Genomic DNA, 22,583 nt, shown 5'->3' with positions numbered 1-22,583 from the left:
AGTCCTAACCACTGGGAGTCTTAACCACTCTAGGGAAGTCCCTGATGCAGTTTTCATTCAGACGTTCTTTTCCTGTTCCAGGATCCCATGCACATTTAGTCTCCTCCAGTCTGGGACACTTTTGATGAGTTCTGGCCCTTGAACTTGGATTTATCTAATGTTTTCTCAGAAGTTGGTGGAGGTTTGGGGTTTGAGGGAAGAATCCCATAGAGGGGATGCACTCTTCTCTGCACATAACATGCGGTAGTGGGGGTTGGCTCCATTCATTGTGATGCTAACCATCATTGAAGGTGGGCTCTGCTAGGTTTTCCACTGCCAAGTTACTCTTCTTCCCTTTATCTGTTCATTTATTGGCTGAGCCGCACAGCTTGGGCGATCTCAGTTCTCTGACCAGGGACTGAACCTGGGCCAGGGCAGTGAAAGTGCAGAGCCATAACCACTAGGTCACCAGGGAACTCCCTCAATATCCTTCCCTTTAAAATGAATAACTACCTGAGGGGAGATGCTGGGAGGCTATGCAAATGTCCTGTTTGTCCCTAAACTTTTATCCACTTCAGTTAGAACTCACCAATGGATCTTGCCTGAAGCAATTATTACTGTGATGCTCTAAAGCTGATTTTCTTTCTTTCTTTTTATAATCTATTAGCTGGAGTTCTACAAGGAAGAGCTATCGATTTATACGTGATGTGCTTCCTCCTAATTGAAGGAAACATGCACACGACTAAAACTATAGATGCAACTTGAAAAGTCCTTTTAAAAAAAAACAAACAAAACTTACTTTGCATCCACATTTCAGAGCCAGCATTCAGATTACTATTTACTTATTTGTACAGCAGGTTCGTGGAGGTACAATTCATGCTGTATCTATCCAACTCACCATCTAAGGTATATAATTCGTAGTCTTTAGTATAGTCACAGAATTGTGCAACCATCACCACCAATTAACTCAGACAATTATTTACAATAAATACTTTATGTCTAAACTGACGTGAGTTCGATCCCTGGGTCAGGAAGATCCACTGGAGGAGGAAATGGCACCCACTCCAGTATTCTTGCCTGGAAAATCCCACAGACAGAGGAGCCTTGAGGGCTATTGCCCATGGGATTGTGAAGAGTCAGACATGACTGAGCACTCAGGCACAAACTACACACACAGATAAAGAGAAAAGTCTATTACTTTTTCCATCTATTGATACAATGAAATAAAAGGCCCTCACGTCGGATTGAGCCTATTCATAATGATTTCACATATAAATAACAAGGAGATAAAAGAGGCGATCATTTTCTTAGAGTCATTTAAAAAGCCACAGCAACTGAAACAGCAGGGTGGTCCCAGGTGTGTGTGTGCATGCTAAGTCGCTTCAGTCATGTCCGACTGTGCGACCCTGTGGACCATAGCCCGCCAGGCTCCTCTGTCCATGGGATTCTCCAGGCAAGTATACTGGATTGGGTTGCCATGGTCTCCTCCAGGGATCTTCCTGACCCAGGGATTGAACCCACATCTCTTGCCTCTCCTGCAAAGGCAGACAGATTCTTTACCACGAGAGCCATATAAGTATAATATAACCCTTATGAGCTGGAACAGGTCCTCTCTGAATCGCCCCTACGTGGGCAAATCCACACCACTAGCCTCATTACCAACTGCAAACAGGGAAAAAGGCCCCATGAGAACATGCCCTGGGTTCTGAATAAGGGACTGAGGCAAATGCAAGATCAGCCAAGCAGGTGCCTCCTGGGGAGGCCTTTCAGAGGCGACATAAGATGTTCTCACAGCTCATGGGGCTCAGTGGGTGAGTGCCAGCGCTCTATTGTGGGGAAGGGACAATATGGGACGCCAGAACCTTCCTGAGCAGCATCACTCACAGCCAGTCACTCAAGCCAGTCACACTGGATGTGAAGGGTTCCCTCTGACCTAAAACCTCAGGGCCGAAGCCCCTGACCTCTGACACCACTACTGTTTCTTAGCAGGTCATCACCGTACTCAGACTATTTTATGAAATATCAGGTGGCGATTCTCTAGCTGTGAACTGGCTGATAACTTACAGACACATGGGGTATGAGTGACAGGAGCAGAAAACAAAAGCTCTGCAGGCATTTGCCTTGGTTCTGTTCAATTCTGCCCAGGCTTCCAGTGCAGCCCTCAGTCTAGCTCTGCAGAGTTACAGGTCTCTGTGCATCATCAAAAAGTTAAAAAAGCCAAAAGGAAGCTGTACTTATCTACTTCATGCTAGGCACCGTGCTAGGCACTCAGGAGAAACTGAAGTTATGTAACACACGGGTCCTGCGTGCAAAGAGCTCACAGGAAGGTGCATAAGAAATGAAAGCATACATTTCAGGTTGCGTGTGTTATAACCAAGTGGTACAGACTAACTGAGCTAGACTTCAGAGACAGGGAGGTGGCCTTGCTAGCTGGAGGAATCACAGGAGACTAAGGGGGCTGCAGGGCGACAGCAAGAGGGGAGTCTGGGGGACAAGGAAGCAAGCGCATCACAGGAGAGAGGCGTGACAGGACCAGACGCGTGGATTCACTCCCCGAGAGTTTATGCAACCCCTTTCCTCTAAGTCCTTGGTTCTTCCTTGAAACTGCAGCTGAGTCACTCTAACACCGAGTTCCCCTGCTGAGTTTATGATCAATCTCTCTATCCAAAACCTTACTCCCTTTCCTGTGCCCTCTGACCTCGACGCTGGGCTAACTGAACACGCCTCAGCCAGCGTCAGGAGACTAAGACGGTGTTGCCGACAGCATCATCAGCGCGTTGCGTTGCTGCTGTCGGCGTCACCGCCAGGTTGCTTTTTCCAGGGCAAGATGAGCCACAGACCCCAGCCATAGGCCAGCAGGGACCCCAGGCCAGAGAATCACGAGCCAGAGCCATCCTGACTCCTGAAACCACAGTTAAGAAATGCCACAGCATGACGACTAACTCCAGCTTCGCTAGTCTTCCTCTTCAACTCAAAGACCAAGCGGGAGTGGTCTGAGGCTCGTCCCCCACCGCATTGCTTGGCACCTGCAGATAAACCCTGACTCTGCTGCAGACACAGGGTCCTTGGGCTTGGTTATAGAACTCCTTCCACTAGACAAGCAGGCTGCCAAAAGGTGCAGCTTGAAAGAAGAAATCTGTGGTGAAGAGGCCAGAGAACTCTGCATACCATTTCGCTCTCTGGAGACCTACCCATGCACGTTACTGTGCTAAAGCTCTGAGCAGGCCTAGAGCAAAGAGACACCTTCAGTGTCACTTAACCCACACTGACTTGACTGCAGAACACTTTTTCCATACTTGACACCTATGCCATCCTGAGAAACTACTGCTCGAGGGAACCTACTTGGGGAAACCCTCTCTCTGACAGGCCCCTTAAGCTGGGCAGGGTTTCCCATGTTGGGCAGGGGTCGGGAGATATAGGGAGATAGAAATGCCCACGGGAGCCAACTCTTGATGGCAGCAGCAACCAAGGGAAAGAAGCCTGTTGACAGAGAGAGTCTGCAGATCCTGGGAAAGGACAGGGAGGAACTTGTCTATGACCCAGCAAATTACAAAAGCTCACAGTAGTGCGGATGACACCAGCGACAGGCCAGGGACCCACGTGAGGCACTGCCGGCTCACAGGAGGAATCCTCCCAGAGGCCTGGGCCCAGTGAGTGCTCATGCACTTGTGCCTCGTTCACAAACCCCTACTGGAGGGGAGACCTTGCCTGCCAGATCATAATCAACGTATTCTTTACAGCAGACCTCAGCTTTCTGCCTTTCAAGTCTAGGATGACAGTTCACAGGGACTCACTCAGGTCCCCGGAGGGTATGACTCTCAGTCACATGCCCTCGCCCTGCTGACGCCCAGAAACCAGGGCCCAGAGCAGGGCTGTGAGGAGGGACCCTGAGTGGCAAATCCTGGCATGCAGACCAGGCCTCCTGTCTCCTCCTGCTCCTTCCACTCTGTGAATCTAGGAATGCTACCTTCAGGGTGTCCTCGTCTCAGGATGGGGATGTCCTGTTCTCCTCCCAAAACTAATTTGAGAGGACACTTCATATGCTCTCATCGTCCCCTCCGGGAAGGGGCACAGAGACCCTTCAGGGATCACAAGATTATCTGGAAAACTTACACATGGCAACAGAGTATGCTAAATTGCTTTTGCCTAACCAGACCCAAAATACGTAAGTACATAAGTAGATTTATAACTAGAATAAGAAATGTTGTCGGGAGGACGAAACACCTTCGAAAGGCAACTGAGTGCAGAACCGCTGTCACCAACGCTGCAGGCATGTGGTGCGCTGAGGGCCCCGCCTCACACACACGCGCGCACATCATCTTAAGTGGCACACAAATGCAACGAAGCGTCTACTTCTGGCTTGAGCTGTTTCTCTACTTGGCTACAGCCCAGTTGGAAGCCTGAGGAAACGCTTTGTCCTCCGGTAAGAAGGCCAGGCTTGGAAGCCACGTTTCGGTCCCCTCCCTGCTCTTCCCGGCCTGGCCTGTGCTCGGTGCTGGCCTCTGAGCTGCAGGGTGGCGTGGGAAGGGGGTTCCTCTCTCTGACTCCTGGAAGACAGCCGCCCAGGCAAAGGAGCTGGCTCCAACGAGTGCAGGCATTGTGGAAATCTCTGCCACACCCACTGTGACACACCCACCAGAAAGCATCGGGGAGGAGGGGGGCTAACACCCCCTCCTCAGCAGGAGTGACTGCACCTTTCCCCTTCTGCTAGGTGATGCGGGGCTAGGCCTAGAGGCCGGGGCTGCCACCCTGCGAGGAGGGGCTGCTCCCAGCATCCAGTAGGGGGAGGCCAGGGAGGCTGCTTAGCCTCACACAGCGCACAGGGCGCCCCCGTCCAAAGAGTTCTCCACCCAGTGTCGACGGAGTCGAGCCTGAAGCTGACACCAGCGGTGTCGAGACTGAGAAACCCTGCACAAGGAAGCAAAGCACACGATGAAAAGGATGCGCGTGCGGTCCACGAACCTGAACACGGGAGCCACACACAGCACCTGGAGGAGAGGCACCACAGAGTCCAACACAGTGAAGCAAGCTGGACACTGCAGCCAAGTGCCACACCATGAAACACCGAGACCGCTAGCTTTCAACTGTGTTAATGGACGAGGACACGCAGGAACGGGCTGGGTCACAGCCACACCGGCAGACCATCGTCCTGACCACACATCACAGTGTTATTTGAGAGCACAAAACAGCGAAGTGAAAAGGTTTTAACTGTCTCTTTAAAAAAAAAAAAAGAAAGAAAGAAACAGCAAATATGTAAACTGTAAAAATAAACAAAAGGTATCAGTCCGAGGAACGACTCACACATTAGAGTGACTTTGCAGGCTCTGGGCCCATTGTGTTAATTCCTTGGTGGTTTGTCAGGACAGGAATGTGTGCAGCCATTCAACCACCAGGCCATCTCTGTCCCACTGATGAACTACTAGAATGTTCTTGGCATGCCTGCACTCTTCCAGTGAGCTATACAGCACGGGCTTTACCCACACCAACAAAACTTAAAATAATTATATAAAACACGGGATTTCAGGAGACGTATGAGTACTTGAGAAAGTGGTCTCTGAAATAAGATATGAACTAGGCCTCAAAGTAAGACGCTGAGAGAATCACCTTGACTATCATCACGTTTCGTGAGCTTTCAGAAATCCCCCCAAGACATAGCAGCTCATAGAGAAAGAAAATAGTAATTCAAGTTAGAAGCAAGTCTATGTGTAAAAAGAAAATGGGGGTGCATAAAATATCATAAAAGCAAAGATATTAAAAATGCAAAATGCTGCTAACCTTATACTAAATTTTAAAATGTTAAAAAAAAAAATGAAAGGGCATTCCAAGTCTCTGCCACAGACCTGAAGGATGCTTATTATTTCACATGTTCTACTGCAGAATTAATATCATGTTTTAGAAGTAGGAAAAAAAAAAAAAACTAACCTTAAGGTTATCAAAGGTTTTGACAGTCTGCGCCAAGTCACTGACACTCCCTGGCGACGCTGTCCCCTGTCCCCTAGGGCCTGAGGACACCCGCGAGCCGTCAAGGACCTCAAAGCCAGAAAGTAAGGCCTCTGAACAGCTGCAGTGAGACTCCTTCGCTCTCTGACCCGCTATCAGGTATGTCTTCAAACCTATGGATAAAAATTACAGTCAGCACAGGTGACACCAGCGGTGGTCGAAACGCAGCTCCGTCTTGCTCTCTACGCGGGACACTCTCCTGGAAAGTTGAGAGTAAAGTGAAAATGAGATAAGGTCATATTTTTACTACTGCACCCATGAGCTTCCCAGAGACGCACAGCCTCACGGAGAACACCCGCCTCCAGGACACGCCGTGTCTTCCAGCTGTGTTTCCTCTGAGTGGTGGCAGCTCGTGTCACATTCTGGGGCTGAAATGGGGGTTAAAAGTCCCTCCTTGGAAGGGTCTCGTGGCCTCTTTCTGCCAGGGACAGAGCCCACTGATGGTGGACCCTCTACACTTCTGGAGTTTGTTTCTATCTGTATTGTTGCTCTTCGCATTGGCCACTCTAGACGTGAAGGTCATTACAGACCGCGCTACCTACGTCAGGGACTGCCAACCACCCTGAAGGGGGAGACCAGGATGTGCACCTTCGGAGAACTCAGCACCCCCTCGATTCACATTCATCAAGTTTCTACGGGATCCAGACATTCATGGCAGGAACATCAGCATATGTCAAGCTGCCGTCTATGTGAATTTTATTCTCACCAAATCCTCATTTAAAACAAACAGAAAAAGCTGGTTAAGTGGACACTTAGCCTACAACTTTACAATGCCCACTAAAGGCTGTGGTAGCAGTATACACTCCCCCGGGAAGCCGCTGTGACGGGTGGTGGGCCCTGCTCTGGGTGTGCAGGACTATCTGCTGGGAAGGTAACAAGGAACAGCTTTTCCAGATGGAACCCAAGGGCTTTCTGCAAAAGAAGCAAGCCTGACTGAAAGAAATCCATTGTTAGTCCTTACTGGAATTTGACCCAGACTGTGAATTTATGAAAGGGAGTGACAATGTGATTTAGTCAATAAATATTTATTTTAGGCCTGGTGTATGCTGTACACAGAGTAAAATCAGAACAAAGCAGGGTGCCCATCTTAAAGAGTTTAAGCTGCAGCAAAAGGCGGTAAGGAAAAGCCATCATGGAGAGACTCAATCAAGAGGTGGCCAGTGTCTACACTTCTGAATCCATAGTTTCTCGCAATCAATTCATATTTAATAAATACTCTAAAATTAATCAAATGATCCTGGGACTACTTCCTCAATAATCCTTAACCATTTTATAGTTAAACTATCTTGCCACTTCACCTGTCTTTCTCTCTCTCCCTCCTTGTAAAATACTGTATGGTGTACTTTTTGTTTCACGTATGTTTTTAAGTCAACTATTCTGAGAATCTGTCAAGGACACCTAAAGACACCCAGGAGTGCAGCCAACTCAGAGGTGGGAATCCAAAGACTGAGATAAATAATTTTAGATACTGACTGACTCCAAGGAGAGTGTTAAATGCTCACTCTTAACCTGAGGTCCTGAACTTCCATGTACTTTTTCCAAAAAAAATATACATCCCCAATATGTATAGGATTAGCCACAGTCCTGACTGACTGCACATAAACTAGAGAGGGAGCGTTAACTAGAATACCTCTGCCTGGGGATGCAGGGCACGGTGCCAGCTCCACAGCACAAGCTCTGACGCCTGCCTTGGGGGAGACACCCCTGAGGCTTGTTGCTGTTCTCGCTCTGAATTGTGGCTACCGAGCTGCCACTCACCGAGCAAACGTGTATCAGGAGCCTCTGTTTACGATGCACTGTGATTGTGCTGGGAGGGACAAGTGTGAACACAGTGGCCATGGCCCTCCCCACACAGGGCGGCTCCTGCAGGGGGACCTCAGCAGCGGGTCCAGGCCCAGGAGGCACGGGACGGGGTGCACCCTGCAAAGACTCAGTGGTTCAGGGAGGCCTCCTGGGTGATGTCTCCTCCACGCTGAGGAAGACACGATAAAGAGAGGCCAGCCCCATGAGAGCCGCCAGGACCAGGGGCTGGGGCAGCCGTGGTCAGGCCATGGGTGTCGACAGAAAAACTGGGGAAGTGGCCTCCAGAAAGGGAGTGTTTGGCGGGCAGAGTTGGGGGTGGAGGCTGAGTGTCGCGTGGCTGGAACAGAGGACATGTTGGGGAGAGGGGTGGTCACAGAGGCATTGGAGTCCATGCCCTGCTTTGGGCAGGCCCACTCCAGGAACCTTCATGCTGGGGCCATGGGGAGAAGGTGGAAGAAGCGGGCAGGAGGCTGAAGAAAAACCAGGGAGCCCTGGGAACACTGGCCACAAGTGGGTGTGGAGGGACTTTGGACAAGGGAGGTGGGAGACAACGGCGGGGGCAGAAATTGGCTCCCAAAAGCGTGGGGGCAGCGGGCAAGGATTCAGGGCTGGCAGGTGTGACGGGTGAGGGCATGTGGCTTCCAAGGGCGGGGGAGCCCAGGGCTTCAGGCTCCGTCCCTCCAACATGTGTGATGGAGTGAGACTCTTCATGACTCTGTGTCCTGCTGAGAACAGGACTCACCCCACAGGGCTGACTCGAGGACTAAATGATTAGCACACGTGCGGCTGCACAGCAGCGCCTGGCACACGGCAAAAAGTCAGTAACATTAGCTACTATTATCAACCAGGGTATTTGGCCTGCTTATCTCTGGGAGTCTTTTTTTACCTCCTTCTGTCTACAAAAGCATTTGGAGGACTGTTAAATCAATAACTGCTCCGAATTTGCTCCTAACTTGAATTTTCCTCTGGGGAGGCCCTAGTGACCAACCTGTATTAGTAACACAGCAGTGCTAGTATTCCAAAGGACAGACACACGGATGTGTGACCAAATCAATGACCAAGTTAGGCAACTTTCAATTTATGCTTCAATATGAAAAGTTCAAATTTAAAGTGTAACCTTCTGCTGAAACTGGAGTGGCAACAGTGTGATACAGCCAGGCCTGATGTGAACTATCCCAGGGAAGGTACTTGGGCCAGGTGACTGGGCTGCAGCCCCTTTAAAGTCTTCAGTCAGGAGAGGTCATAAGACATAAGGATTTAATGAGTAACCACACAGAGAGAACCAGGGGTCCAAGTTCGTTAGGACGGCTCTCTTTGAGCAGAAGGTCAAAATAAGGCAGCTGAATTGTTTCTTATGTACAGTGTAAACAGGAGAACAATTAATAAGATTTCTTATATTCTTTCCTGGTAATTGACTTTGAACCTCACCAGCATGGCTGCCTTCCATTGGCTTAATTTCACAGCAGCTAGAGAAGGTACCCGGAGCTTCCGACAGGCAGAAGTGCCATCTGTGGCTGCACGTGCTCAAGAGGCTGACGTGGTCAACAACCTTAACTATAGCATCAATTCTTTGAGGAGAAAACCTAAGCCTTGCACACAACTCATGTCTAGTTTTCGTGAGCTGAGTGTATTTTGAGTGAGTGCCAAAGTTCATTTTGGAAAAGAAAGATGATTCTGGCCTCTTTGTTTCGGTCTTTTTCTGCAGGACTTCTGCTCTGGAGGGCGATATCCCAATCCAAGAACCAAGGACATGAGCGTCAACCCAAAAGAAAAGAGGAGACTAATCAGGAAGGAAAGAACGCCTGGAGGCATGACCTTGGGAGTTAGAGGCATGACACAGCAGATGCCTGGGAGCTTAAAACAATAAATGTAAGGGGAGGCCATTGGTTTGGGCTAATTCACAACCAGTCTAAAAACTCACTTCACTTTGTAACAAATTTTTCCTCCTAACTAGGTCTGTGATGACAAAGTAGCACGAGCATTATTTAAGTAGCACAAACATTATTTAAACTAAAATGCAGTCAGTCAACACAGAAAATAAAGATTAAAAGTGTTCAACCTTAATCTACCAAATAATCAGGGCCTACAAAATTATAGATATTTCATAACTATCTATTGCTTCTGCTTAAGAAGACCAAAAGTTTTGGTGGGGAAAAAAAAAAGTATTTTCCATCTTGTTAACATCAAAACATTGTGGATGGGCCTAAGCCATCTCTACTCCTACATGAAACAATTAATTAATTGCAAGGAGGTGATTCATCTTGATTGTCACAACACTTGACAATAAATCACAAGTTCTCAAGATAGCAAATGGCTATGGGTGAAACTTACCCTCTTCTTAAAAAGTGAAGTGATGGGCACTGTGCCTACGTGGCTTGATCCTGACTACACGTTTAGCCTAACCCGCAAACTCTTATAAGAACACACATGTGCACACACTTGCCCCATACCTGCTCCTGCGGCTGGCACCCCCTGTGCCAGCCTCCATTTTTTTTTGCAGGAATGGGTACATGTAACAGCCAAAGGTGAGTGACCGGGCAATCATCTGGTGACCATGTTCCCATGAGCTGTCTTCTGAACTTTCCTACTTAGCAAGAGGAAGTGCTACCCTGCTCAGTGCTGGAAACCAGCGCAGGGAGAGGCCAGTATAACCACCTTCAAAGACCTACTCCCTCCACCTCTAAGAAGCTCCCGAATTAGGGTCTTCAAAAGCTACAAAATGACTTCTTTGAAAGACAGCATTTGGCTGTTTATGGAAACAGTCTGCCAGGTACTAACCATCTCTTTCATTCATTGGCTCATTCTCACATTCACTTACCCAGAAACAAAATATTTATTGAGTAACCTACTGAGGGCAGGGACCTGGGCTGAGTGTTGAAAGAAATGGATAAGAAAAAGGACTGCTCCAGTGTTCGCAACAGTGCAGATGAAAACCATGACCTAAAATGGAAATACAAGTCACCTAGATGACCCACTTCACAGAGCTGATGTGAGGATTAAAGGAGTCAGTGCTTCCCCTCAGGGCAGCTCCAGGAACACTCAAGAGGAAGTCAGAGTAGACCGAGGAAGGGCATGCAGTAATGCTCACGAAGAGTTAAACGGGAGGACGGGAGGCTGGCGGTGAGGGGGAGGACAGAGACCACCAAGAAGAAGAGAGAATCACATGAAGTCAAGTCTGTGCTGGCAGGAGGTTCACCAGTGACAAAAGGCATATTTACAGCTAGAAAACAAAAGGAAAGTAAGGGTCTATGATAACTATTCTGGAATACTACACATGACAGAATTTAACAAGCAGAAGAGACTACGAAACAAGACAGCTAGAAGGAAAGGTGTCAGGAACTAAGACGAACTGACAACTAATAAACTGTTATTCACCTAATGGTGACCCTGAGTGGCCATCAGACATAGGCGAGCATGTCGGGTCACGTCTGTGGCAGTTACAGGAGACACAGACTGTACTCTTCCCCCTGGAGACCTGAGAAATACTAGCTAATTCTAAGATTTTAACTTAATAGTTAAACTAATAGTTTAAAAATTAATTTTAAGAGTTGCAGATTTGCACACAGAACACAGACAATGGAAGACAGGTTCTAGAAAATAGATCAACAGAGATTTAATTTAAGATCTGGGAATAAGCTAAATAATTGAAAAATAAAACCCCAAAAGGGGAATATATTGAAATGGAAATAAAGCGATAGGACACTAAGCAAAAGAAGCCAGACACAAAAGGCCGCGTCTGACATAGTCCCACTGATGTGAAGTGTCCAGACAAGGCAAAACCATAGAAAGTAGCCTAGTGGTGGCCAGAGGTCTGGGGGTTGAGGGATGGGGAACGACTGTTAATGAGCCAGGGTTCCTTTTGGGGGAAATGATGAACATATTCTAAAGTTAGATGGTGGTGACAGTTGCACAACTGAGAACACTCTAAAAACCACTGCCCTGTATATTTTGGAAGTGTGAACTGTACAGTATGCTAATTACACCTCAATAAGGCTGCTTCTTTTTTAAAAAACAAAACCTACACAAACATTAAGATGCAACAGTCCTGAGATCTGAAGGAGAAATGGAAAAAAAAAAAAAAAGCCAGTAAGAAATACACTGTCCTTGGGAATTCAAGGTAAAGGAGTGGGCTGTAGCAGGTGAAAGAAAAATACTACAAAGAAAGGCTTGGAAGTAGATAACACAGTAGAGCTAGGGTGGAAAAACATATAAATAAGAAATAAGGCTAAACAGCCTTGAAGAACTAAAAATTCAACATGGCAAGAGTTCAGAAGTCTGGGAGAGATTAAACAAAACACAACAGAAGTTTGACCTTCACGAGATATCTCCAAGAATCAGCAAATTTGCAACACTCATTGCTACAGGCCAGTCCAGAAGAGCTGGGCTGACACCCAGGTTGTCTTCCTAAGTCACTGATGCAACACCCACCAGACGACAAGTGCTCACCGTGCTGCACAGCAAGCCTGCCCGAGCAGCGGGGCCACAGCCTCGCCATGCCATGGCAGATGGCGGGGCTCTGCCAGCTCCCCAGCACTGCCGCTCCCCTCTCACCCACCGGGACCTTCATCTGCAGAGGCAGGGGAGCCACCACTGAGACATTTCCTGGGAGCATCTACAGCTGGGACGGAAGGCAACGCTGACAGCTTCACCCTGCCTCACCTGGAGATTTCATCTTATGCAAAAACAAAATGCCACAGTTCTTCCCACTCCTGACTAGCCTTTCCTAGGAGCGACGGCGTGGGGCCGTCACCACCTGTTCCTTCGTGGGAATGTTTATGCAGGCTCTGGCAGGCTCCCAGATCACACTTTCAGCACAATCACAAGCCTGCTGCGAGTGTCCTCACTTTCCAAGTCAACCAGTTTTCAGGTCACATCAAAGTTTTCTCTCTTTCGATGAGTGTTTTGCATACCAGCTGGAATGCCGCCAGAAACGGTTTCCCAGATGGCATTTTCTTGCCAGAGGCAGACTTGCGCAAGCCCAGAACTGGGAAACCCCAATCTCTACTTCCTGATCAGGAAGCAATATCGTCTTGGACATCTCCGGCTTCTCTAATTTCACTTCAGCACTAGAGGTGGTCTTCCTTTCTTAGATCTTTCTCAGCTGTTTGTGTGCTCTGTTCTTGATAACCTGAAAAGTATTGTTGGGCAACAGAAGAGAAGTCGAGAGAGCACCCCTCCACGGGGTGGGGGGTCACCGGCTGGGGGTTCCTTCTCCCATACTAGTCTCCCACTATAATTCCTGCCTCGAGAAAATCACAGCTATGCTGTAGACTCTCCCAGAGGCAAACTGGAAGTGAAACCAAGGCAGGGAGTAGTAAGTGCCCACCTGTGAGAAGAGGTCAAGGGACAATGCAGGGGGCATGGACACGCAGAGATGCGCCCTACATAAAAATGTGGCCTGGTGCTGCAGGAAACAGCCTCTCATGCCCAGGAAGGGTCGGTGAACCTTGACAAGTCCCCTCGTCTAAGGGCAGAGAGTGGGGCTTTACTAAAGGAGAGGCAGATCTGGGCAGAAGGCCAGGGGCTCAGACTTCCTGGGGAGCAGGGGCAGACACTCCAGCAAGCAGGTCCCTATGCTGTAGAGGTGCTGGCCCCAAACCCCACAGCTGAGTGCCTGGACAAGAGGAGGCATGAAGAGCAGCTGGCGTCACAAGAAAGAAAAGTGTGTTATTCCCAAAAACACCAAAAAATGGGCTTTCTGGGTAGCTCAGTGGTAAGGAATCCACCTGCCAATGCAGGAGACACGGGTTCATTCCCTGGGTTGGGAAGATCCTCTGGAGAAGGAAAGGGCAACCCACTCCAGTTTCCCGCCTGGGAAATCCCATGAACAGAGAGAGCCTGGTGGGCTACAGTCTGTGGAGTCACAATGAGTCAAACACAAAACTAACAGCTAAACCACTGTTAAAAACACAGAAATACAGTTTGAGGAGCTAATATAAACTGTGGTGACAACAGCTGACAATACCATATCATATAATTGAAATCTACTAAGTGACTAGAACATCTTACACACAAACACAAAAGATAAATACACGAGATGATGAACACGCTAATTAACTAGATGGGGAATCCTTTCACTACATATTCATATATCAAATCACAGTTTATACTTTACATATCTTACAATTTTATTTGTCAATTATACCTCTATAAAGCTGAAAAAATTTAAGGAAAGAAAAACCCACAGAAATGTACCAAAATATTCACAGGGCAACAGAACTATGGAAAACACTCTCCATATTAGGTTTTTCTTATTTACTTATGTTTTAAATAAGCACGAGGTGTTGAATTTATGACAAAATTTCTCAGACATAGAAACATGTAAGAAAAAGCAGGCGGAAGACTTGCAGTCCCTCCAGCCCAAGGAGCACAGGGTCATCTGCAGCATCCAGGTTCCCTGTAGGCCTTTCCCCTCCAATTCCTTCCCCCGCAGAGCACAGAACCATCCTGAGTGCCAAGGTCAGGGGCTCCTCCCCAAGTGTTTCTTTAGGTTTTCACTAAGTACATATGTAATGCTAACAATACTCAGTGTTAATATATTTTTTTTGCCTTCCCCTAAATGATATTATTTTAGAAGTATTCTTCTAAAAGTTGCTTTTTTTTGGTGCAGCAATATGTTTGAGAGTCATCCATACAGTGATCCACATTCGTTTATTTTCAACACTATGAAATGTCCCACTGGATAAATACATCATTATTCAATAAAGAAAACCTCCAAGTATTACATTACCTAACACCAATGATAAATCCTGTGTTCTATTAAAAATAAAAGAGAAATATGATGAATCAATAAAGATATACTGAATGCAAAAATGCCACTGATTCAAAGAATGCATCATAAATATACATTTAAGACAGAAATGGAACTTGTGAAAAAAATGGAACTAGTTAAAAGAAAAAAAATCAGGAGAGGAGCTCAAGAATGGAAGAAAGTTTGCCCCCAAAAAGTCAAAGAAATCCGATGGCAAGCCAGGCACCACAAAACCATACTGAAACAGAAAAAAACAAACTGGAGAAATGAGAGGACCACAGAGTGCCTCAGACTGTGACTTAAGGAGGCTGAGAGGTGACAACTCCATTTCCCTGGTTCAGAGACCCCCCTGGGACTGCTACAGAGTTAGGTCGTGTGCCTTCCACTCTTGAGCCACACACAGCTGGGCTGGGAGGAACAGGAGAAAAAGGTCCTGGAAAACTGAAGAGGCTTTCAGGGGGTTGATGAGATAATACAGGAAGAGCAGCACTGGGGTAAGAACGTAGCCCTGGCAGTCCAAGAGAACTGTCTTTGATGAAGGAAATGTCCTACAGCCATCGGTTTGGCAGTCACAAGCCACCAAGCACTCAAAATGTGGCTGCACGAGTGAAAAACTAAATTTCTAATGTTCTCTCGTTATAAATTATAGACAGCTACATGTGGCTCGCTGCTACCACACCGAACAGTGAAGATCTAGATGCTTCCTTGGTAGAGAAGCAGAGTGAAGTGACAACAGAAAACTCCTTATCTTTATTAACTAGAGAAGAGGGATAAGATTTAAAAATGGCTGGAGAAAAGAGGAAAACTAAATGTGAAACCAGTATGAACTTTTTATAGATGACATTTAGTAGCAAAGACAAGGGGCACATCACCCTCCACACCAAGAGCAGCAAGGGCACTGGAAGAGCAGGGTAGAAACAGACACTGTATATAAACAGACATGGAAAGCAAACAAAATGGTAGGCAATCTCTAAGAATAAGGAAACAGGAGAGCTTGGAAATTGACTTCAGGATTCCTAAAAGCAGTTTGTAAAACGAACACTGAGCTCAGTGATCTTTCACACTCATTAAAAGCAACACATGTAGTAAAACACGCCCTTGAACAAATGACCACCCTGCGGGGGGTGGCTTCTCTGACTGCACTGGCCTGAATGTTGAATTAGGCACGCGGCCATGTTGCTAATGGGTTTGATACAAGCGGCCAAGGCCAGGCCGGAGAAGGCGTCTCGTGAGCCATGTTGCTGACCGGCCCCTGCAACCCCAGGCAACTTGTGAGGCAGGTAAACTGACTCTGGTCACCTCGGCCAACCTCCCCTCTTTCTTGTCCTCCCGGGTCCCCTCCGTCCTGTCACCTACTGTCCAAACGGCCACTGGCGTCCAAGGGATCAAGGGTCACAGGGGACCGTGACATCACCTGTGACAGGAGGGAGGGGGGAGCCCCGGGGACCCCACCCTTGCCTCTGCTCTCACGAGGCAGCTGCCCACAGTGTTCAAGAAACTCACCCCTGCAGCTGGCTGACCCTGCATGGTGTGCCTTCCTGGTGCAAACCTGGTGACAATATCTGGTCCCCCGTCGCAGCCCAGAAACTCTGGGGTCACCAACAGTCAGGCACAGATTCTGCCAGGCACCATGGGAAGGGACCTCCAGGCCAAGGGCAAGTCCCAGGTCCCAGCATAAAGCTGAGCTTCGTCTGGAATCATCATGAAGCACAGCATTCCCACTGGATCCTCTGAAATACTTTAAGTTCCCTGAGGACCCATACTGACACCTTCCAGAGACCGGATGGTTCTCAATCCGATCCACCCCAGTGGCCCTATGTTAGCCCATTTTTACTACACACTTCCTTTGCAGTGCCCTCTTTACCTTCCTGAATAAAACTAAATTCATGGACAATATGCAACCTTCACCACCGAGATCGTCAGCCACACTTCTGCCCATCTCCCACCACATGGCCTTGCATCAAGCCACCTCGGGACACAGCAGGGGGTGTCCAGGAAAGCGGGTGCCAGGCCACAGCAGGGCCCCTGCCCCACAAGCTGCCAGAAGTCCTGCAGTTCTCTTCCCAAACCTCCCCCGGCCAAGAGAGAACCAGCTGAAAGGATATTAAAAAAAACTGAAAAATTCCACAATGCTGCATAAGCATCTATTACATCATTGTACATATAGTGTGTGTGTGTGTGCATGTACATGCGTATCTGCAGCAATTTTAAAAGGAAAAGATTCTGAACTTATCCCCCTCACTCCGTCAGCAAATAATGAGCTCCTGAGATCTGCCAAGCATGAGGCAAGGCCCACGACAAAGGCTCTTAATACCGTACATGGCCTCTCCCTTACTCCTCTGAGGACTGACAGCACCGGCCTGGAGGCCTGGCACACGCGGCATCCAAACGCGGCAGCAGCTGACCGCACCCCTGCAGCAGTGGTTCATTTACATGGCATGAAAATCAAGCGGGGACAGAACAAAGCACTGAAAGTCCTGTACTTGCTCTGAGCAGGAACAAGAAGCCACTTGTCTACTGATTCTATCTGAGCACCCACTATATGCCAGGCAAACGCTGATGACAAAACTGTGTGCAGGACAGACCACTGTCCCTGACCCCCTGGAACGGGGAGCGAAGGATGAACGATCAGCTGCTCCTCACTCGAGCAGGGTAAGGGAGGAGTGTGGCCTGGGTGAGGCTGGAGCAGCGGGCAGGGCTGGACCCTGCGGGCGCAGCCTGAGTCAGCGCAGGGGAGACCTTGGCAGAGTTTTAAGTGTGGGTGCACACAGCCATTTTCCCTGTTTTTATTTTCATTTTAATTTTTTAAAACTTTTAGTTTGAAGTAATTTTAGACAATACAGAAAAGTTACAAAAGGAACCAGGAGCTCCCTTCTATTCCTCACCCCTCCTGTCCTGGTGTTACTGTCTTATTGTGCAACGTCAAACATAGAACAAGGGGAGGGAGGTGGGACGGGGGTCCAGGATTGGGAGACACATGTATACCAATGGCCAGTTCATGTTGATGTATGGCAAAAACCATCACAATGTTATAAAGTAATTATCCTCCAATTAAAATAAATTAATTTTAAAAAATATAGACCAATAATCAAGAAAAGGAAATCAACTTTGGTATAATATTGCTAACTGGACTACAGACTTTATTCAAATGAAATGTCACCAATGTTGGATCTGATTTCTGCTCCAAGACCCTACCCAGATCCTGGCTGGCTGGGATGGGTGAATGGCTGGAAGGTATTGAGAGCCAGCAGCGGCTCACCCTGACGTTGCTGCTATGACCCAAGCGGAGGGTCAGAGCGGCCCGGCCTGGGGTCACCGCTGGGTGGAAACAGGCAGATTCATGAAACAAGTTCCAGGCAGAACCAACAGGCTGGACTGGGGGTGAGGAAGGGGAACAAGGCCGACTCCCCATGTTCCGCCCTACTCATTGGCTGAGGAAAACCAGGGCAGGCAACAGGTTTGAGGGGTAACATCAGAAGCTCAGTTCTGGACCCTTTAATTGTAAGACGCTTGCGAAATCCCCCAGCGAGGACGTCAAGGAGTCAGTCACACCATCCCAAACAGAGGGGAGATCCAGACCAGAGATGGGATGTCCCTGCTACACCCATGGAGAGGATGACGAGAAAGGAGGGGCCAAGAAGGGAGCCTGAGGACCTCTGAGTCAAGAAGTGGTGGGGGAGGGAGTCCAGCAAAGAAGTCCAAGAAGACAGTCAGACAAACAGGATTCTTGAGGGAAGCCAAGCCAGAAAAAGGAACAGGCCACTCTGTCAGTTCAATTCAGTTCAGTTCAGTCGCTCAGTCGTGTCCGACTCTTTGCGACACCATGAATTGCAGCACGCCAGGCCTCCCTGTCCATCACCAACTCCTGGAGTTCACTCAAAATCACGTCCATCGAGTAGGCGATGCCATCCAGCCATCTCATCCTCTGTCGTCCCCTTTTCCTCCTGCCCCCAATCCCTCCCAGCATCAGAGTCTTTTCCAATGAGTCAACTCTTCGAATGAGGTGGCCAAAGTATTGGAGTTTCAGCTTTAGCATCATTCCTTCCAAAGAACACCCAGGACTGATCTCCTTTAGAATGGATTGGTTGGATCTCCTGGCAGTCCAAGGGACTCTCGAGAGTCTTCTCCAACACCACAGTTCAAAAACATCAATTCTTTGGTGCTCAGCTTTCTTCACAGTCCAACTCTCACATCCATACACGACCACTGGAAAAACCATACCCTTGACTAGATGGACCTTTATTGGCAAAGTAATATCTCTGCTTTTGAATATGCTATCTAGGTTGGTCATAACTTTCCTTCCAAGAAGTAAGTGTCTTTTAATTTCATGGCTGCAGTCACCATTAACAGTGATTTTGGAGCCCCCCAAAATAAAGTCTGACACTGTTTTCACTGTTTCCCCATCTATTTGCCATGAAGTGAAGGGACCAGATGCCATAATCTTAGTTTTCTGAATGCTGAGCTTTAAGTCAACTTTTTCAGTCTCCTCTTTCACTTTCATCAAGAGGCTTTTTAGTTCCTCTTCACTTTCTGCCATAAGGGTGGTATCATCTGCATATCTGAGGTTATTGATATTTCTCCCGGCAATCTTGATTCCAGCTTGTGCTTCTTCCAGCCCACTGTTTCTCATGATGTACTCTGCATATAAGTTAAATAAGCAGGGTGACAATATACAGCCTTGACGTACTCCTTTTCCTATTTGGAACCTATTTGGAACTGTTGTTCCATGTCCAGTTCTAACTGTTGCTTCCTGACCTGCACATAGGTTTCTCAAGAGGCAGGTCAGGTGGTCTGGTATTCCCATCTCTTTCAGAATTTCCCACAGTTTATTGTGATCCACACAGTCAAAGGCTTTGGCATAGCCAATAAAGCAGAAATAGATGTTTTTCTGGAACTTTCTTGCTTTTTCGATGATCCAGTGGATGTTGGCAATTTGATCTCTGGTTCCTCTGCCTTTTCTAAAACCAGCTTGAACATCTGGAAGTTCACGGTTCACATATTGCTGAAGGCTGGCTTGGAGAATTTTGAGCATTAGTTTACCAGCGTGTGAGATGAGTGATGAAAAGCCATCCTGGGGTGGGCAGCATGGAGACTGGTAGCAGCATGCCAAGCAGGGATGCACCTGAGTGGTTAGACTAGGTGGGCTGAGTGGGGAAAGCACATGTCAATCCTTCAGAGAAGTGTGGTCATGACGTGTGGCAGAGAACTGGGGTGATGTGGCGTTCTGGCGGGGATCTGTGCAGGGCGGAGGCACTCGAGAAAGCTCTGGCTGACGGGGTGGTCCAGGAGAGTAGGGAGGTTAAAGGTGTGGGGAAAGGAAGGCAGCTCAAGGAGCAATGCTGCTGAAAAGGGGAGAGAAGACAGAACCCATAACTCAAGTGAAGGGGCTGGGGAATTACCAGGAGGAGGCAAACGTCTTCTGTAAAAGGAAGAAGAACCAACTAGACATAACCTTTTGTAGGCTTTTCGGGAAGGAGTGGGAGTGGGTGCAGGACTCTCAAGGTTTGGCTGTGGCTGTGAGGATGTCATGTCGGGTTCAGGCTGGCATACATGCTCTCAAGGATGGGTACCTGGAGTCACAAAGGTGACAGTGCTACCAGCCAGACAAACGGCAGCGGGGGCTGGCTCTTTCAGGACAGCACTCGAGGGCAAACAAAGGGCAAAGGCACGGGTGATGCACTTAAGTACCTGATGAATAAATACAGAAATGAAAGAGTGAACAGATGAGTTGACATGCTAATTCACCAACTGACAACCTGAAGCCTATTTGAAGGTAGAGTAAGAGATGACTGGAGAGGAGACTAGTATGATGGGCTGTGGATGACCGGAGGTGATGTGTGCAAAGGACTTTCATAGTCAACGGTGAAACAACAAATAATCTATTTTCTGTAAAGGCCAAAGGGTCTGAATAAACATTTCTCCAAAGAAGATATACAAATGACCAGTAAAGCATGTAAAAAGATGCTCAACATCATTAGCCATCAGGAAAACACAAATCAGAACCACAATGAGCTATCACGTCACACCCATTAGGATGACTATAATTTAAAAGACAGGCAATAACAAGTGCTGGCAGGGATGAAGAGAAACTGCAGTCTTCATACACTGCTGGTGGGAAACTAAAATGGGGCAGCTGCTGTGGAAAACATGCCAGCAGTTCTTCAAAATGCTAAATATTGGAGCTCCCAGTGATTCCACACCTAGGTATCAACCCAAGAGAAATGACACACATGTCCACACAAACACTCGCGTACTAATATCAGAGCAGCATTCTTCATAAAAGCCCCAAGTGGAAACAACCCAAAAGCCCATCAACTGATGGTCTAGACACACAATAAAATATTCAGCCACAAAAAGGAATGGAGTGTTGATCCATGCTACACCATGGGTGAACCTTGAATCTTATGCTAAATGAAAGAAGACAGTTACAGAAGATCATATACTAGATGATTCCATTTCTACAACATGACCTGAAGGAAAACAAGGGGGAAGGCTCGTTTTACAGGAGTCCAACAGGTCTTAAAAAGCTACATCAGTTAAGCAGAGTATCAACACAGGGGCAGACAAATATTGATAGATGAAAGGGCAAAGTGTTCAGAAACAGACTCACACATACGGACACAATTTATGACAAAAGCAACACTGTAGAGCATGGGACAAGGACGGCCTTTTCAAGAACAGTGCTAACCTCTGAGTGGATATCTCTTGCCTCCTTTACAGCCACCCTCAGTGTTCTAGGCTGGTAACTATGCACGTGGAAAGCTACTGAATATCATTAGCTGCTTAGGAAATGCACACTAACACCATGAGCTGGGACTTCTCTGGTGGTCCCGTGGTTAAGAATCCACCTTGCGTTCCATAAAGCAATTATCCTTCAATTAAAAAATTAATTAATTAAAAAAAAGGAATCCACCTTGCAATACAGGAGACATACTTTCGATTTTTAGTAGTGGAAAAATACAATCCCAAATGCCACGGGGCCACTGAGCCTGTGCACCTCAACTACTGAGCCCAAGTACTACAGCAAAGATCTTGTGTGCCACAACTAAGACCCAGCACAGCCAAATAAATATTTTTTTTAAATTCATACTAGATTGAACCACGTGAAATTGCCAGAATTTTGATCACTGTGATCTCTAAAAATGGCAATTTCATAGTAAAAGGCAAGACGATAGTGGGAGAAAGCATTCGTCTCACATATCACTGACAAAGGACAAGTAGCCTGAATATAAAGAGCTTCTAAAAATCAATATGAAAACCAAACCAAACAAAACCAGACCACTCCATGGAAAACGGGCAAGCTACTCAAGTACACACTTGACAAAAGAACAAAACCAGATGGCTGGCTGACGTAAGAAAAGGCACTCAACCAGGGAAACACGAACCAAATCAGGGAATCACAGATTAAAGCTACCAACAGAAACTCCACACACCAACCAGAGTGGCTAAAGCCAGACAGACTGACAGTGCCTGTGAAGACATGGGGCAACAGGAGCTACTAGTGGGAGGAAAAAATTCAGTAAATTAGCAGTTGGGTGTCAACTGTCTATTAAAGTTGAAGATACTCATATTCTATGACGCAAGACTCCCACTCCTGGATGACTATTTACCCAAAAGAAGTGCATGCAAGTGTCCCAGGACACAGCACAGACGTGTCTGCAGAAGTTCAGCAGGAATCAGGATGGACCATCCACACGTCCATCAACAGGACAGACAGATGGCAGTGCAGACTCAGAGAGCACGTCATAGCAGTGAGGATGGACAGACAACAACCACGATGAACGTCTGGATGGTCCAACAGGGATGAGCCCTGGAAGCATAATGTGGAGTGACGGAGCAGCCCCAGAAGAGGACATCCTGCAGATTCTGTCTGTATGAAATGCAAACGCAGGCAAAACCAGTTGATGGAGCCAGAAGTCAGGATGAGGTCCCTGCAGAAGGAAGAGTGAGCAGTACTGAGGGGCGCACAAAGGGAGGTTCAGGGGGGCTGGTACATTCCATCTCTTCCAGGTGCTGGTTGTGGAGACAGGTCCACTTTGTGATAATTTTT

The 22,583-nt window shown here is 47.5% G+C and overlaps 1 protein-coding gene across 6 annotated transcripts in view; it reads right to left on the bottom strand.

Annotated features, from left to right (window-relative positions):
• The window catches only part of ADCY9 (adenylate cyclase 9), a 105,264-nt gene that overhangs the window by 31,688 nt on the left and 50,993 nt on the right, over positions 1–22,583 (bottom strand). For 4 of the 6 annotated variants that reach the window (XM_086376025.1, XM_086376026.1, XM_086376028.1 and 1 more), the window contains exon 3: positions 5,902–6,092. The exons of the other annotated variants lie outside the window; for them this stretch is intronic. In XM_086376025.1, the coding sequence (XP_086232151.1) occupies positions 5,902–6,092 (191 nt within the window). The remainder of the gene's footprint in view (positions 1–5,901; positions 6,093–22,583) is intronic. 6 annotated transcript variants of the gene reach the window in all.

Source organism: Bos grunniens, chromosome 25, assembly GCF_055505025.1.
Source record: "Bos grunniens cultivar Pamir isolate PY7600 chromosome 25, Bosgru_T2T1.0, whole genome shotgun sequence".
NCBI lineage: Eukaryota > Metazoa > Chordata > Mammalia > Artiodactyla > Bovidae > Bos > Bos grunniens.
This window is presented reverse-complemented; position numbering and strand designations above follow the sequence as displayed.